This window comes from Ylistrum balloti, unplaced genomic scaffold (genome assembly GCF_031769215.1).
Source record: "Ylistrum balloti isolate Yb309-2 unplaced genomic scaffold, AGI_CSIRO_Ybal_v1 Utg370000, whole genome shotgun sequence".
NCBI lineage: Eukaryota > Metazoa > Mollusca > Bivalvia > Pectinida > Pectinidae > Ylistrum > Ylistrum balloti.
The window spans coordinates 1458741-1474160 of record NW_026782078.1 but is presented as its reverse complement, the minus strand read 5'-3'; the positions used below and the strand labels follow the sequence as shown (position 1 = coordinate 1474160).

General features: G+C 34.1%; 1 protein-coding gene across 1 annotated transcript in view; it reads left to right on the top strand.

The window, feature by feature from the left end:
• The window catches only part of LOC132548100 (uncharacterized), a 52704-nt gene that overhangs the window by 32769 nt on the left and 4515 nt on the right, over window positions 1-15420 (top strand). The window contains exons 3-5 of the mRNA XM_060211925.1: window positions 412-478; window positions 1661-1780; window positions 11439-11712. Of these exons, the coding sequence (XP_060067908.1) occupies window positions 412-478; window positions 1661-1780; window positions 11439-11712 (461 nt within the window). The remainder of the gene's footprint in view (window positions 1-411; window positions 479-1660; window positions 1781-11438; window positions 11713-15420) is intronic.

The window sequence follows — 15420 nt, the reverse complement described above, 5'->3', positions numbered from 1 at the left end:
GAACCCCAACGGGGCAATTTCATATGTCCTGAAGGATGTCAGATGTAGATGTGATGAGGATGGTAATAGTACATGCCTGATACTATATAGAAGTTCATCAAAATGTTTCTATGCAGCATATTTACTGGTTTGATGGTGATGCATGTGATTGCTGGAGAAAAGTAGGATGATTTATATTCCCCATATACATATGTACTTCAAACACACTTGAACGGTATCAGCTAGGGGCTGGTTAATAGTTCATTCCTATTAACAGTTAATTATCAGTGTTTGAGGGTCACACGACGAACAGCACTTCCTGTGTAGAGTTTCATAATTACAAAAAAACAATTTTTATGGGTTTTACGATTACGTAATGATTGTAAGTGCTTCAGGAAAAGTTAAAATCATACTTTTTTATTTCCTTTACAGAGTCAAAGAGAGGAATCACTGCGGAAGTTCACCAACATGCAGAATGCTGCGAATCACCAGTCACCAGGTATTAACTGTGATTAAAATCTGATCTACCAGGAAGTTATCCACATATACAATATTTGCAAATGAATAATACACAAAAAGTTTTATCAAATGTTTTGCATTTGTTTTCAAAGGTCCAAAAAAATAACAGGCATGAGAGTTGAATTAACATTAGGACATGATGGTCTTGCCTGTGTACCTGTATCTACAGCCAATATTTTCATTACCGTTCTCAAATATTGAAGTTCTTTTTTTATTTATTTTCTGAATTTAAAGTTACTGATGAATTAAGTGACACCATTAAGTCCTTGAAGATATATGGCTGGTGTCAAAGGATTGAAACACTGTTCTAGGAAATTTAACCTACAAAGAAACAACAAATTACTATGTATTTTGTCATAAAATGTTAAAATTTTTTTTAATAATATGAAATTAATTTCGAGTTGTCCTCTTTATGTGTAAGAACAACAGTAAACTGGTTATGTCATCTGTTTGTGTACAGTTTAATTCTAGATCGATTTATTGTCCAGCTCTTTATAGTTCCTGACTAATAAATACATTCTGGTGACCTGGTAAGATATTACTATCACTAAACAAGCACCTGCTTATGTTCCAGTGATAGGTGGGAGCAAGTTAGGCTTTGAATTATTCTGAATATATGAGATTAATGTAGGCTTAACACTGTAATTTATTGTTGAAATTCCTTTGTTTTAGCTGTAGATGTTTCAATCCTCGAGTTTACATGGGTTGATCAGATTTTACAATAAATACATTTACGATAAATACATTTACAAAAATTGATTTGTGATAAATATATTTATGATATTTAGGATAAATATATATTTATGATATTTATGATTAACACACGTGTGTGTTTTTCTTTAATTTGATAATTGACTTCATGAGTTTTAGAATATTTCCAGCATCTGTTTAGCCCCATTAAGTTGAAACTTTGCAAGATTTAGAAAATATCCTAGATTTTTTTTATCCCTTTAACTTTATAGCATAAGCTTTTTGAGATTAAGAATGTTTGCAGTATTTTTTTCCCTTTAAGTTTATAGCTTAAACTCCTTGAAATTTAGAACGTATGCTAGTATTGTCTCAGTATAACTTGGATGTTCTTAGAATGAATTACCCTTTTTATGTGACCTTCATGCATGTGATGACCTTGCTTGCTTTTCTCCTCCTCCTCGTCATCCCTTAGTCACCCCAGAGACACCTTTACCAGACTACGAAGAAGAGTCGCCATGGACGCAAATCAACGAGAATCAATTACGTTTTGCTCAACAGTTTGGAAATGTGTTATCCAGTATGGCAGATATAGGTATACTCGCCATTAGTGGACACCGTGTGTCTGACCTTGTATAACAACCTCTAAATGTTGTAGCTGTTGTAGCTGTGATCTACTTTCCTCACCATAGTTTTTTTTGTGCTGTACTAACCTCACCTGACCAGCTTGTAAAGTTCCCATTGTATCAGGCTTCAACAAAAACAGTGTAAACTCCTTGTATTTATTTTATTTTTTGTCTTAAATTGTAATATGTATCCAAATCTGCTGCTTTCTCAGCAATAAGACGATAAAGAAAGCTAGCTACAACATATCACCTCTGTTTGAATAGTCTTAAAGTTTATACATTTTTTTCTCTGTTGTATGCAAGTTGTAAATCAGTGAAAACTTTTGAACATATTTTAAGATTAAGGCTTACTGTTAGATACACTGAAGCTGTGGATGATGTTTACTATATACTTTACCAGTGAATTTAAAGTCAGAGATCTGCCAGTAGATGTATGTGTGGGTTTAAGATTTTCTTCTCATAAAACATTTCTGAGATCCTGGCACCAATTTCAGAAACACTCCTAATAACTTAATGATATATTTTCATGTAGAGAAAAGCAATGTAAAGGTTCATCACACAGGAAAAGTTCATGTTAATGCATAATTGCAAAAAAAATAATAAAAATTCTGAATAATTTTCCTGAGAAAGGATCATGTGATTTGGCTTGATATTGTATCATCTGTCACAGCAGTTTTCTTGATAAATTTTCAGCACCAAGAGGCAATATGTTATTAAAGATATCACTGCAGTGCGGTATCGGTCTGATTTCTTAATGTAATCACATAGTAATAAATACAAAATATCATTTCTCAAACAGAGAAAGCAAAACCTGTAATGTTGTCATTATCCACTGGTTCAATGTGTCTGGGATAGAAATTATGCCTGTATTATCTGATGAATACAATCATTTCTCTGTCTGCCATCAACTTCTCACTACCTCAGCATACTGAGCATATACCAGGTAACTTTTATCATCTTGCTGTAAAAACGATGTAAATATCAATAGGAGACTAATACTACTTTTACTCCCCCAAATATAATGTGTAAAAGATATTTGTATCTTAATAATCACACCGCAAACAAGACCACATTTTATGAATTTTATGTCATCTAAAACAGAGTTATGGCCCTTTGTTAACATTTTCCATGTTGTATCATAGACTGTAGGAAGTTTTCACATGTGTAGTGAATTCACATCTTGTGTCCCATTAAATAAACAGAATTGTTTTCCTTATTCATTTATAGTACTAGGGATAGTAACTCAATTTTGAACATTTGTTTTGGTAAAATTTGTAGTTCAGAAAACTTACAATCTGAAAGATTTTTGCTGGGAACAATTGTGTCGGAAGTGACTGGATTCCTGTACCAGTCATCAGATTCATTAGAAGATTTGATACAGTTAGTTTTTGTGCAATAACTAGGTCATATAATGACAATTATCATATTTAAAAAAAAAAAAAAAGAATTTACACAACATTAAGATTTTTAACATCAGAATGGTAATGAACATAATAAATGCCTAGTTAAAAACTCCTCGTGTGCTTCATAAAGTCTCAAGAGTTTACTGTATATCAGTGATGTGTCTGTATACATCCGGCCATTCTGGGTTAGCCCTAAGTATTTTCAGGCTTACACAAATGTCGTTGTTGTTGTGTGACCTTGTTTAAAAGATCTCCGGCAACAATCATTATTAACTGGGGACTTGGGCCCACTGTTGAATGAATGTAAACATTTATTTTAGGTATAGCTATTGTGTTTATCCGACGAGGACCTGTGGCCTTGGATGACCTTGAAATATAAATTTAATCAATAAGATAATACATTCTGGCTATAGATAACACATACCTGGTACATCATTAATGTTTGGTTACCTTCATTAGTCTATATTACATACGTTTCTCAACTGTTATGGAATACATGCACATGTAGGCTGACATGTCTTTCTACATCACTATACAGTTTACTACATTGTGTCAAAGTTAAAATAAATGTTAATTTGATACATGTTTTTCATATATAAACACACTCTCTCGTCAACATGTAAGGCATGCCAGCAGAGTGTATAAAAATACATTAATGTTATAACAAGTTCTTGGTCAAGTCCTCAAGCTGGAGTTTTTTTAATTAGATTTATAAATGTGGCATGCACATTCCTTGTGAGGATTTAAGGAGTTAAGTGTTTAAGCCTAAAGAGATTCTTAGACTTAACATATACATCATAAAATTAAGGCTCAGTGCAGTTGTCTACATTCATTCATTAAAGCCAGCACAGATTATAACTATATGTCCACACCTGACATGACATGTTGTCTGTTCCTTATCGTTGCCCCCTCTGTCAGCACTTCCACTTCAACAGCATCAGACTGAAGTCTTCATACCTGTCGCTAGATTTATATAACCCGGCTGTTTCTGTGTTAATTAAATTTAATTAAAAAATGTATTTTTAGAAAAATTAATTTCCATAGAAAAATTGTTTTTTTTAGCCCACCATCATCAGCTGGTGGGCTATTCAAATTGCCCTGCGTCCGTGGTCCGTCTGTCGAGCTGTCCGTCGTCCGTCGAGCTGTCCGTCCATCCGTAAACAATTCTTGTTACCGCTATTTATGGAAAAGTATTATATGGATCTTTCTCAAATTTCATATGCAGGTTCCCCTTGGTCCCTAGTTGTGCAATGTACCTTTTTTTGACTAATTCGAATTCAAGATGGCCGACAGGCATCCATCTTGTAGTTTGAAAGTAAACGTTTGTTACCGCTTTTTCTGGAAAAGTTCTGGATGGTTCTTTCTCAATTTCATATGCAGTTTCCCCTTTGTCCCTAGTTGTGCATTGTACCTTTTTTGGACTGATTCGAATTCAAGATGGCTGACAGGCGGCCATCTTGGATTTTGGAAGTAAAAGTTTGTTACTGCTCTTTCTTGGAAAGTACTGGATGGATCTTTCTCAAATTTCATATGCAGTTTCCCCTTGGTCCCTAGTTGTGCATTGTACCTTTTCGGACTGATCCGAATTCAAGATGACCACTTGTCGGCCTTCTTTTATTATAAAAAGAAAAATTTGGTACAGCTATTTCTGAGAAAGTACTGGATGGATCTTTGTCAGATTTCATAGGGAGCTTCCCCTTGGTCCCTAGTTGTGCAGTGTACCTTTTTTGGACTGATTCGAAATCAAGATGGCTGACAGGCGGCTATCTTGGATTTTTAGAGTAAAATCTTGTTACCACTGTTTCTGAGGAAGTACTGGATGGATCCTTCTGATATTTCATAGGTATTGGTTTCCCTTGGTCCCTAGTTGTGCATTGTACCTTTTTTGGACTGATTTGAAATCAAGGTGGCCCACAGGCAGCCTTCTTGGATGTTGACAGTAATACAGCACAAGCATATTTTCTTCGATATTCTATCATATTGATTCAAGACCATGTCCATTATCCACCTGTAACTGACTGATATCTAATAATACTTTGGGATCTTTTTCAAATGATATTTGCTAATAGGTGCTTAATACAAATATCTTGTGCCATCATTGAGTACATTCAATGAAGACCAGTTCATGAACATTGACAACACCTGTAACAAAAACAAAAAAAATAAACAAATCTTCAAGAACTGAAAACAGATCCTCAAATGGTGGGCGCCAAGATCCCTCTGGGATCTCTTGTTTAAAATTTAGGAGAGTTACCTCCCCTTATTATCTAACCACCATGATTATCTTGAAATAGTAAATAAGATGGTTTGTATTGAAGTAAGATAACAAATAATGCTGAAAAAAGAAGATATTTTATAATACTTTAGATATTATTTTTTATCAGTACCTGTGTGGACTTAAAGTAGAAAAAGTAAGGGGAAAAAAAAGAAAAAAAAAGTGTTATCATTGGCATATCTGCTTGTCACATTTCTTATCTGCCTGAGTTGTATAAATTTATCCTGTAACGTGTTGTGTATACAGATATATATACATCATGTACTTATTTTCTAATCACGTAAATATATGTACGTAAACATATGCCAGCTTTATCATGTATTTACTTAACTGTTACCATAGCCAACTTAGCCTGCTTTTCTACATTAATTTTCTTAAATTTGAGGACATAATTCAAATTTATTGTATAGTTAGATGTTAATCATGAATATTAAAAAATAAACGTTATCAACCAAGACCCAAGAATATACAGAATCCAGATGTACGAGGTTCTTGTCAATTGTTAACAAATATTCATAAGTTAGAACTTGGGTATATTTTGCCGTTACAAATATTCACCCATTCACTCTTTTCTAAATGTTCAGTATCATCTTTTCATCAGTCACAAATACATGTACATTAAAACATTAGTATTCACTTAATTTTAACATTTCTGCAGGTATGTGTCATTAAAATAACCAAATACAGTATTCATAGATGGAATAAGCCCCCAATTATGGTGTTTTGGGGAGCATTCTTCATTTCCACTGATACTCTTGTCCAGATAAAGTAATTTCTGATGTTTTGGATATATTTCTCATTGGAGAACGCCGAACATTCTTATATACTTGTTCTTTAGCAGTGACTGTTTTTAAAAACACTTGCTTGCTACATCAATTTGAAAACTCCCCAATATGAAATCCTAACAAAATTTCAGAATACGGTTCATAATGTTTTGCACTCAATTATTTTCTCCAAACTGTCCAGTAAATTTTCAAGATTGACAAAACCTTACCAGTACTATCTGATTTCTTTTAGTAGCTACCTAGTGGAACAGTAAATCAATATTTATTACAAACTCAACTAAAACTTATTTCATTGCTGTAGCAAATATTGACCCAAGATTTTGTAATAAACTAAAACTGATAATTTTTTTTTTTGAGCAAATTTAGATTTTGGGTTTGTAATTAAGTTGTTTTACTGAATTTATGTCTATCAACTACTTTATCTTTTATCTGTGTCAGTTTTCAACATTGTGTTTTGACCACCTGAGACAAAGTCTCATGGTGACCTGTTGTGATAACCTTTTGTCTGTCTTCCAGTATCTATCTGTAAACTTCTTACATTTTTTACTTCTTCTGAGAGACTCCTTTACTGATTTCAATGAAACTTGGCAGAAACCTTCCACAGCCAAAAGCAAACTCAAACTGTAAATTATATGGTCTCCACCCCCCTGGGGCCTGAGGGGCGAGCCAAAATATTTCAAAATTCCAAAAATCTTTTAGTACCCAAATCTTGTAGAATCAAGTACTCATCTGTCCCTGTACAAATAGCATTTCTCATTTTCTCTTCTCTATACTAAACATTAATTCCAATTGTTTTCGTTTGCGAGTTCACTCAGGTAACCATTTAGGCCCCTGGGCCTTATGTTTGTGTGTGTGTGTTTATATATTTATTTGTTTCCGTATGTAGAACTAATATTTCTATAAAGTGTATAAATCTGACTCAGTGGACTGAATCTTATATCAAAACTTTTATTACCTATAGATATCGAAAATATGGTGCGGAGTTTGACTGCTTTCTTAATGGTCTTTAATATATATATATTAATGTTGTCAATTTTTGTCCTTTTTCACTTATATTTACACTGACAGATAGTGATGTATCTATATATATATATATACATAGTGATCCAGGCATTCATATCACAACATAATAGACAATTTGCCACTATGATCATGTCAAGAATTTCCAAGTTTCCATCACTACTACTTCCAAACATCCTTTTTTGGGGATGTTGGTGTGGTGTAGTTGGTAAGGCCGTTGTCTAATTTCTTGGCAAGGCAATTTGGTGCCATAAATTGTGAGTTTGCGGCCCACATAAGGCCAAAAAATTGTCATTCATCAGTTGTGTTACCCTTTTCAAATTCAATAATTAACACAGTGCATCATATATAGTGATTTGATTCTCCTGTTGAAATTTGTACCTGTGTTTTATATATATACAGTCTCTGTATCATATATATATACACTGTGATGTTATTATTTTCAGTTTAACTTGGATGTCACAAACGATGTGACAATTCTATCCAGTAAAATACATGCTATCAGATTTCTCCACAAAAATAACAACAATAATACCTGAATTAAAAGATATGAACAACTGTTCTAATAACGTTACCTTGTAGGCACGTAGTATTATGTCGTTCCATCAACAGGAATGTAATAGCTAAGTATGTAGATATAAACATGTCTATATTAGGACTCTGTAGGACTAATTGAATTACCTTATATTACCAACAGCTTAGAAAAGTCCCTTGTTTTATGACTTTGATGATTTTAGTAAGATATTGAAAGGACAGATTCAGATCTGTTTATACAAAACTTTGTTGTTTTTCTGATAAATACGTGTTTGTATCACCAAGGGATAATATCAGAACATGGAAATGTTGTTGATGACAGGTTTTGTTTGAAAATTTATCATTTAAATATTTTTATCACATATGCGACAGTTAACACAATCACCTTATTGATAGTTTTACATATGTAACCTTATAGTGTTATATACCCTGGGGTACCAGCCAATAATATTGATAGTTTTACATATGTAACCTTATAGTGTTATATACCCAGGAACACCAGCCAATAATATTGATAGTTTTACATATGTAACTTTATAGTGTTATATACCCAGGAACACCAGCCAATAATATTGATAGTTTTACATATGTAACTTTATAGTGTTATATACCCTGGGGTACCAGCCAATAATATTGATAGTTTTACATATGTAACTTTATAGTGTTATATACCCAGGGCACCAGCCAATAATATTGATAGTTTTACATATGTAACTTTATAGTGTTATATACCCTGGGGTACCAGCCAATAATATTGATAGTTTTACATATGTAACTTTATAGTGTTATATACCCTGGGGTACCAGCCAATAATATTGATAGTTTTACATATGTAACCTTATAGTGTTATATACCCTGGGGTACCAGCCAATAATATTGATAGTTTTACATATGTAACTTTATAGTGTTATATACCCAGGAACACCAGCCAATAATATTGATAGTTTTACATATGTAACCTTATAGTGTTATATACCCTGGGGTACCAGCCAATAATATTGATAGTTTTACATATGTAACCTTATAGTGTTATATACCCAGGGGTACCAGCCAATAATATTGATAGTTTTACATATGTAACTTTATAGTGTTATATACCCTGGGGTACCAGCCAATAATATTGATAGTTTTACATATGTAACTTTATAGTGTTATATACCCAGGGCACCAGCCAATAATATTGATAGTTTTACATATGTAACTTTATAGTGTTATATACCCAGGAACACCAGCCAATAATATTGATAGTTTTACATATGTAACTTTATAGTGTTATATACCCAGGAACACCAGCCAATAATATTGATAGTTTTACATATGTAACTTTATAGTGTTATATACCCAGGGGCACCAGCCAATAATATTGATAGTTTTACATATGTAACTTTATAGTGTTATATACCCAGGGCACCAGCCAATAATATTGATAGTTTTACATATGTAACTTTATAGTGTTATATACCCAGGGTACCAGCCAATAATATTGATAGTTTTACATATGTAACTTTATAGTGTTATATACCCAGGAACACCAGCCAATAATATTGATAGTTTTACATATGTAACTTTATAGTGTTATATACCCTGGGGTACCAGCCAATAATATTGATAGTTTTACATATGTAACTTTATAGTGTTATATACCCTGGGGTACCAGCCAATAATATTGATAGTTTTACATATGTAACTTTATAGTGTTATATACCCAGGAACACCAGCCAATAATATTGATAGTTTTACATATGTAACTTTATAGTGTTATATACCCTGGGGTACCAGCCAATAATATTGATAGTTTTACATATGTAACTTTATAGTGTTATATACCCAGGGCACCAGCCAATAATATTGATAGTTTTACATATGTAACTTTATAGTGTTATATACCCAGGAACACCAGCCAATAATATTGATAGTTTTACATATGTAACTTTTTAGTGTTATATACCCTGGGGTACCAGCCAATAATATTGATAGTTTTACATATGTAACTTTATAGTGTTATATACCCAGGGCACCAGCCAATAATATTGATAGTTTGACATATGTAACTTTATAGTGTTATATACCCTGGGGTACCAGCCAATAATATTGATAGTTTTACATATGTAACTTTATAGTGTTATATACCCTGGGGTACCAGCCAATAATATTGATAGTTTTACATATGTAACTTTATAGTGTTATATACCCAGGGGTACCAGCCAATAATATTGATAGTTTTACATATGTAACTTTATAGTGTTATATACCCAGGAACACCAGCCAATAATATTGATAGTTTTACATATGTAACTTTATAGTGTTATATACCCTGGGGTACCAGCCAATAATAGTGATAGTTTTACATATGTAACTTTATAGTGTTATATACCCTGGGGTACCAGCCAATAATATTGATAGTTTTACATATGTAACTTTATAGTGTTATATACCCTGGGGTACCAGCCAATAATATTGATAGTTTTACATATGTAACTTTATAGAGTTATATACCCAGGGCACCAGCCAATAATCAACTGTAATGTGATAATATTGTGTTACATATAGAATTGAAAATGATGCTACAAAATTGCCACCTCTTTTTGAATTAGTTCTCTACATTGTGATGAATAACCTGCCAAATGTAACTTTTCTGTGCTATGTGATGAAAAGTGTCTTTAATATGTTTTCATGTCATATGAGATTTTACGAAACTAATCTCAAAGTTCAAAGCAAAAGGAAAACTTTTAAGATTTGTTTTTTCGTTATATAAAGTCTCTTATGAAATGAAAACAAATTTGAAAATCTACATTTACCTGTCATGTTAAAAAAAATATGTATATATATATAGTAAATAAATAAGAAACAGGTATCTTCCATAGGGCATATACCTTCATCAAATGTTGATTAATTAAATGGTATTGGAATCTTTACTTCAAAGATGTGATGTTCTTCCTGGAATCAAAATTTTCAATTTTTTTTATCATCTATTTTTAGGACAAAGATAAATATGATGTTTTTTGATAATACAGACTGTAACAGGGAATTGATTTTACAGATCTATGACTAAAGTAAAAAGGACAGGTATCCTTAATGCTGAAAGTAAAAAGGACAGGTATCCTTAATGCTGGAAGTAAAAAGGACAGGTATCCTTAATGCTGAAAGTGAAAAGGACAGGTATCCTTATTACTGGAAGTAAAAAGGACAGGTATCCTTAATGCTGGAAGTGAAAAGGACAGGTATCCTTAATGCTGAAAGTGAAAAGGATCGGTATCCTTAATGCTGAAAGTGAAAAGGACAGGTATCCTTAATGCTGAAAGTAAAAAGGACAGGTATCCTTAATGCTGAAAGTGAAAAGGACAGGTATCCTTAATGCTGAAAGTGAAAAGGACAGGTATCCTTAATGCTGAAAGTAAAAAGGACAGGTATCCTTAATGCTGAAAGTAAAAAGGACAGGTATCCTTAATGCTGGAAGTAAAAAGGACAGGTATCCTTAATGCTGATTTTACAGATCTGTGACTAAAGTAAAAAGGACAGGTATCCTTAATGCTGGTTTTAACAGACATGTATTGTACAATGATACTGTAATTATGTGTGAGTCAGTAAACTATGTTTTTGTTACACACAGATGACCAATATCTGGATGTACCAGAACCAGAGCCAGACTACGATGATGATGTACTTGATGGTCCTGTGAAAACTCCAGATTCATCATCCATCTCCGACCTTCAGAACCGCCTGGAGCCAGTGATCATACGTGATCGACCTTCTTCCTTGTCTGACCGACCACCATCAGATGGGGACGAGTCGGCACTCATACAGCCGAAACGACTGGTGAATCCTTGCTTGGAGTCAAAACCCAGGATGGATTTACACAAGGAGCTGCTCATGAACTATAAAATGTATGAATTTTCTGTCCTGGTACTGTAATTCTGGCAGTCTAGTGTTTATATTCTGTCTACCTTTAGTATTGTTGTCTATACACACAGTGACTGTGTGGTTCTGGCATACACTCAAGTCTTTATATTTTGGCATGCTTTGAAATTGCTATCAGATTTTATGCTAAGTGTTTTAAAGAACCTTTTACTTTACAATTGTTTTAATTTCTTTTGGTCAGAGGTTTAGTACGGCTATTTGTGATGAGTAAAACAAGTAATATTTATACTGAAATCTACCTCCTGGAATTGTTCCAGGAAAAAATTGCATTGTTAATTTTTTCAAAAGGTTTACTCATTTAATCTCGACCCTTTCTTTATCCCACATTTTGATTTAAACTGGAAACCAAAGCTCTTAGTCAATTTTCCATAAATATTCATTAATATGGTTTTGTTTTTTAAAGCATAACATCTTTTTGTGATAGAAAAGGTTAGGTTCTCATGGAAATGTGTTGATGTTGTGATTTATGAAAAGAGGACAAAATGTAAGGATGATGTAACAGTAATCGGTGACCACTGACATTGATTCCAGGTATTGGGAGATATTTGCAGTCTTCTATTATCTAAAGCCTGTTTGATACAAGGATTGTCACAGCCACAAACTAATGCTATCTGATGTATGTCCTGTACAGGGTCAGAAAATGGCATTTCTATACAATGTAGTACCTAAATCATCCTGAAATGACATTTGAAATTAGATTTGTTAAAGGTTATATTTTCATGTTCAAAAACTGCCGACATCATTTTGTGAGTCACTTCGGTGTTAGGTTTTTTAGAAACGTAAATTTTTCACAGCATTCACTGTATCTTATGTGACATTGATCAAAATGAATCTAATGTTGGACCTGTACGATCAGATCTTTATCTACACAAGGTGATTCTAAAACTACAGACCTCAGTGACAGATCTTTATCTACACAAGGTGACCCTAAAACTACAGACCTCAGTGACAGATCTTTATCTACACAAGGTGATTCTAAAACTACAGACCTCAGTGACAGATCTTTATCTACACAAGGTGATTCTAAAACTACAGACCTCTAAAACTACAGACCTCAGTGACAGATCTTTATCTACACAAGGTGATTCTAAAACTACAGACCTCAGTGACAGATCTTTATCTACACAAGGTGATTCTAGAACTACAGACCTCAGTGACAGATCTTTATCTACACAAGGTGATTCTAAAACTACAGACCTCAGTGACAGATCTTTATCTACACAAGGTGACCCTAAAACTACAGACCTCAGTGACAGATCTTTATCTACACAAGGTGATTCTAAAACTACAGACCTCAGTGACAGATCTTTATCTACACAAGGTGATTCTAAAACTACAGACCTCAGTGACAGATCTTTATCTACACAAGGTGACCCTAAAACTACAGACCTCAGTGACAGATCTTTATCTACACAAGGTGACCCTAAAACTACAGACCTCAGTGACAGATCTTTATCTACACAAGGTGATTCTAAAACTACTGACCTCAGTGACAGATCTTTATCTACACAAGGTGACCCTAAAACTACAGACCTCAGTGACAGATCTTTATCTACACAAGGTGATTCTAAAACTACAGACCTCAGTGACAGATCTTTATCTACACAAGGTGACCCTAAAACTACAGACCTCAGTGACAGATCTTTATCTACACAAGGTGATTCTAAAACTACAGACCTCAGTGACAGATCTTTATCTACACAAGGTGATTCTAAAACTACAGACCTCAGTGACAGATCTTTATCTACACAAGGTGATTCTAAAACTACAGACCTCAGTGACAGATCTTTATCTACACAAGGTGATTCTAAAACTACAGACCTCAGTGACAGATCTTTATCTACACAAGGTGATTCTAAAACTACTGCCTCAGTGACAGATCTTTACACAAGGTGATTCTAAAACTACTGCGTCAGTGACAGATCTTTACACAAGGTGATTCTAAAACTACTGCCTCAGTGACAGATCTTTACACAAGGTGATTCTAAAACTACAGACCTCAGTGACAGATCTTTACATAAGGTGATTCTAAAACTACTGCCTCAGTGACAGACCTTTATCTACACAAGGTGACCCTAAAACTACAGACCTCAGTGACAGATCTTTACACAAGGTGATTCTAAAACTACAAACCTCAGTGACAGATCTTTATCTACACAAGGTGATTCTAAAACTACAGACCTCAGTGACAGACCTTTATCTACACAAGGTGACCCTAAAACTACAGACCTCAGTGACAGATCTTTACACAAGGTGATTCTAAAACTACAAACCTCAGTGACAGATCTTTATCTACACAAGGTGATTCTAAAACTACAGACCTCAGTGACAGATCTTTATCTACACAAGGTGATTCTAAAAGTACAGACCTCAGTGACAGACCTTTACACAAGGTGATTCTAAAACTACTGCCTCAGTGACAGACCTTTACACAAGGTGATTCTAAAACTACTGCCTCAGTGACAGATCTTTACACAAGGTGATTCTAAAACTACTGCGTCAGTGACAGATCTTTACAGATCTTTACACAAGGTGATTCTAAAACTACAGACCTCAGTGACAGATCTTTATCTACACAAGGTAATTCTAAAAGTACAGACCTCAGTGACAGACCTTTATCTACACAAGGTGATTCTAAAACTACTGACCTCAGTGACAGATCTTTACACAAGGTGATTCTAAAAGTACAGACCTCAGTGACAGATCTTTACACAAGGTGATTCTAAAACTACAGACCTCAGTGACAGACCTTTATCTACACAAGGTGATTCTAAAATTACAGACCTCAGTGACAGACCTTTACACAAGGTGATTCTAAAACTACTGACCTCAGTGACAGACCTTTACACAAGGTGATTCTAAAACTACTGACCTCAGTGACAGATCTTTATCTACACCAGGTAATTCTAAAAGTACAGACCTCAGTGACAGACCTTTATCTACACAAGGTGATTCTAAAACTACTGACCTCAGTGACAGATCTTTACACAAGGTGATTCTAAAAGTACAGACCTCAGTGACAGATCTTTACACAAGGTGATTCTAAAACTACAGACCTCAGTGACAGACCTTTATCTACACAAGGTGATTCTAAAATTACAGACCTCAGTGACAGACCTTTACACAAGGTGATTCTAAAACTACTGACCTCAGTGACAGACCTTTACACAAGGTGATTCTAAAACTACTGACCTCAGTGACAGATCTTTATCTACACAAGGTGATTCTAAAACTACAGACCTCAGTGACAGACCTTTATCTACACAAGGTGATTCTAAAATTACAGACCTCAGTGACAGACCTTTACACAAGGTGATTCTAAAACTACTGACCTCAGTGACAGATCTTTATCTACACAAGGTGATTCTAAAATTACAGACCTCAGTGACAGACCTTTACACAAGGTGATTCTAAAACTACAGACCTCAGTGACAGACCTTTACACAAGGTGATTCTAAAACTACTGACCTCAGTGACAGATCTTTATCTACACAAGGTGATTCTAAAATTACAGACCTCAGTGACAGACCTTTACACAAGGTGATTCTAAAACTACTGACCTCAGTGACAGACCTTTACACAAGGTGATTCTAAAACTACAAACCTCAGTGACAGATCTTTATCTACACAAGGTGATTCTAAAACTACAAACCTCAGTGACAGATCTTTATCTA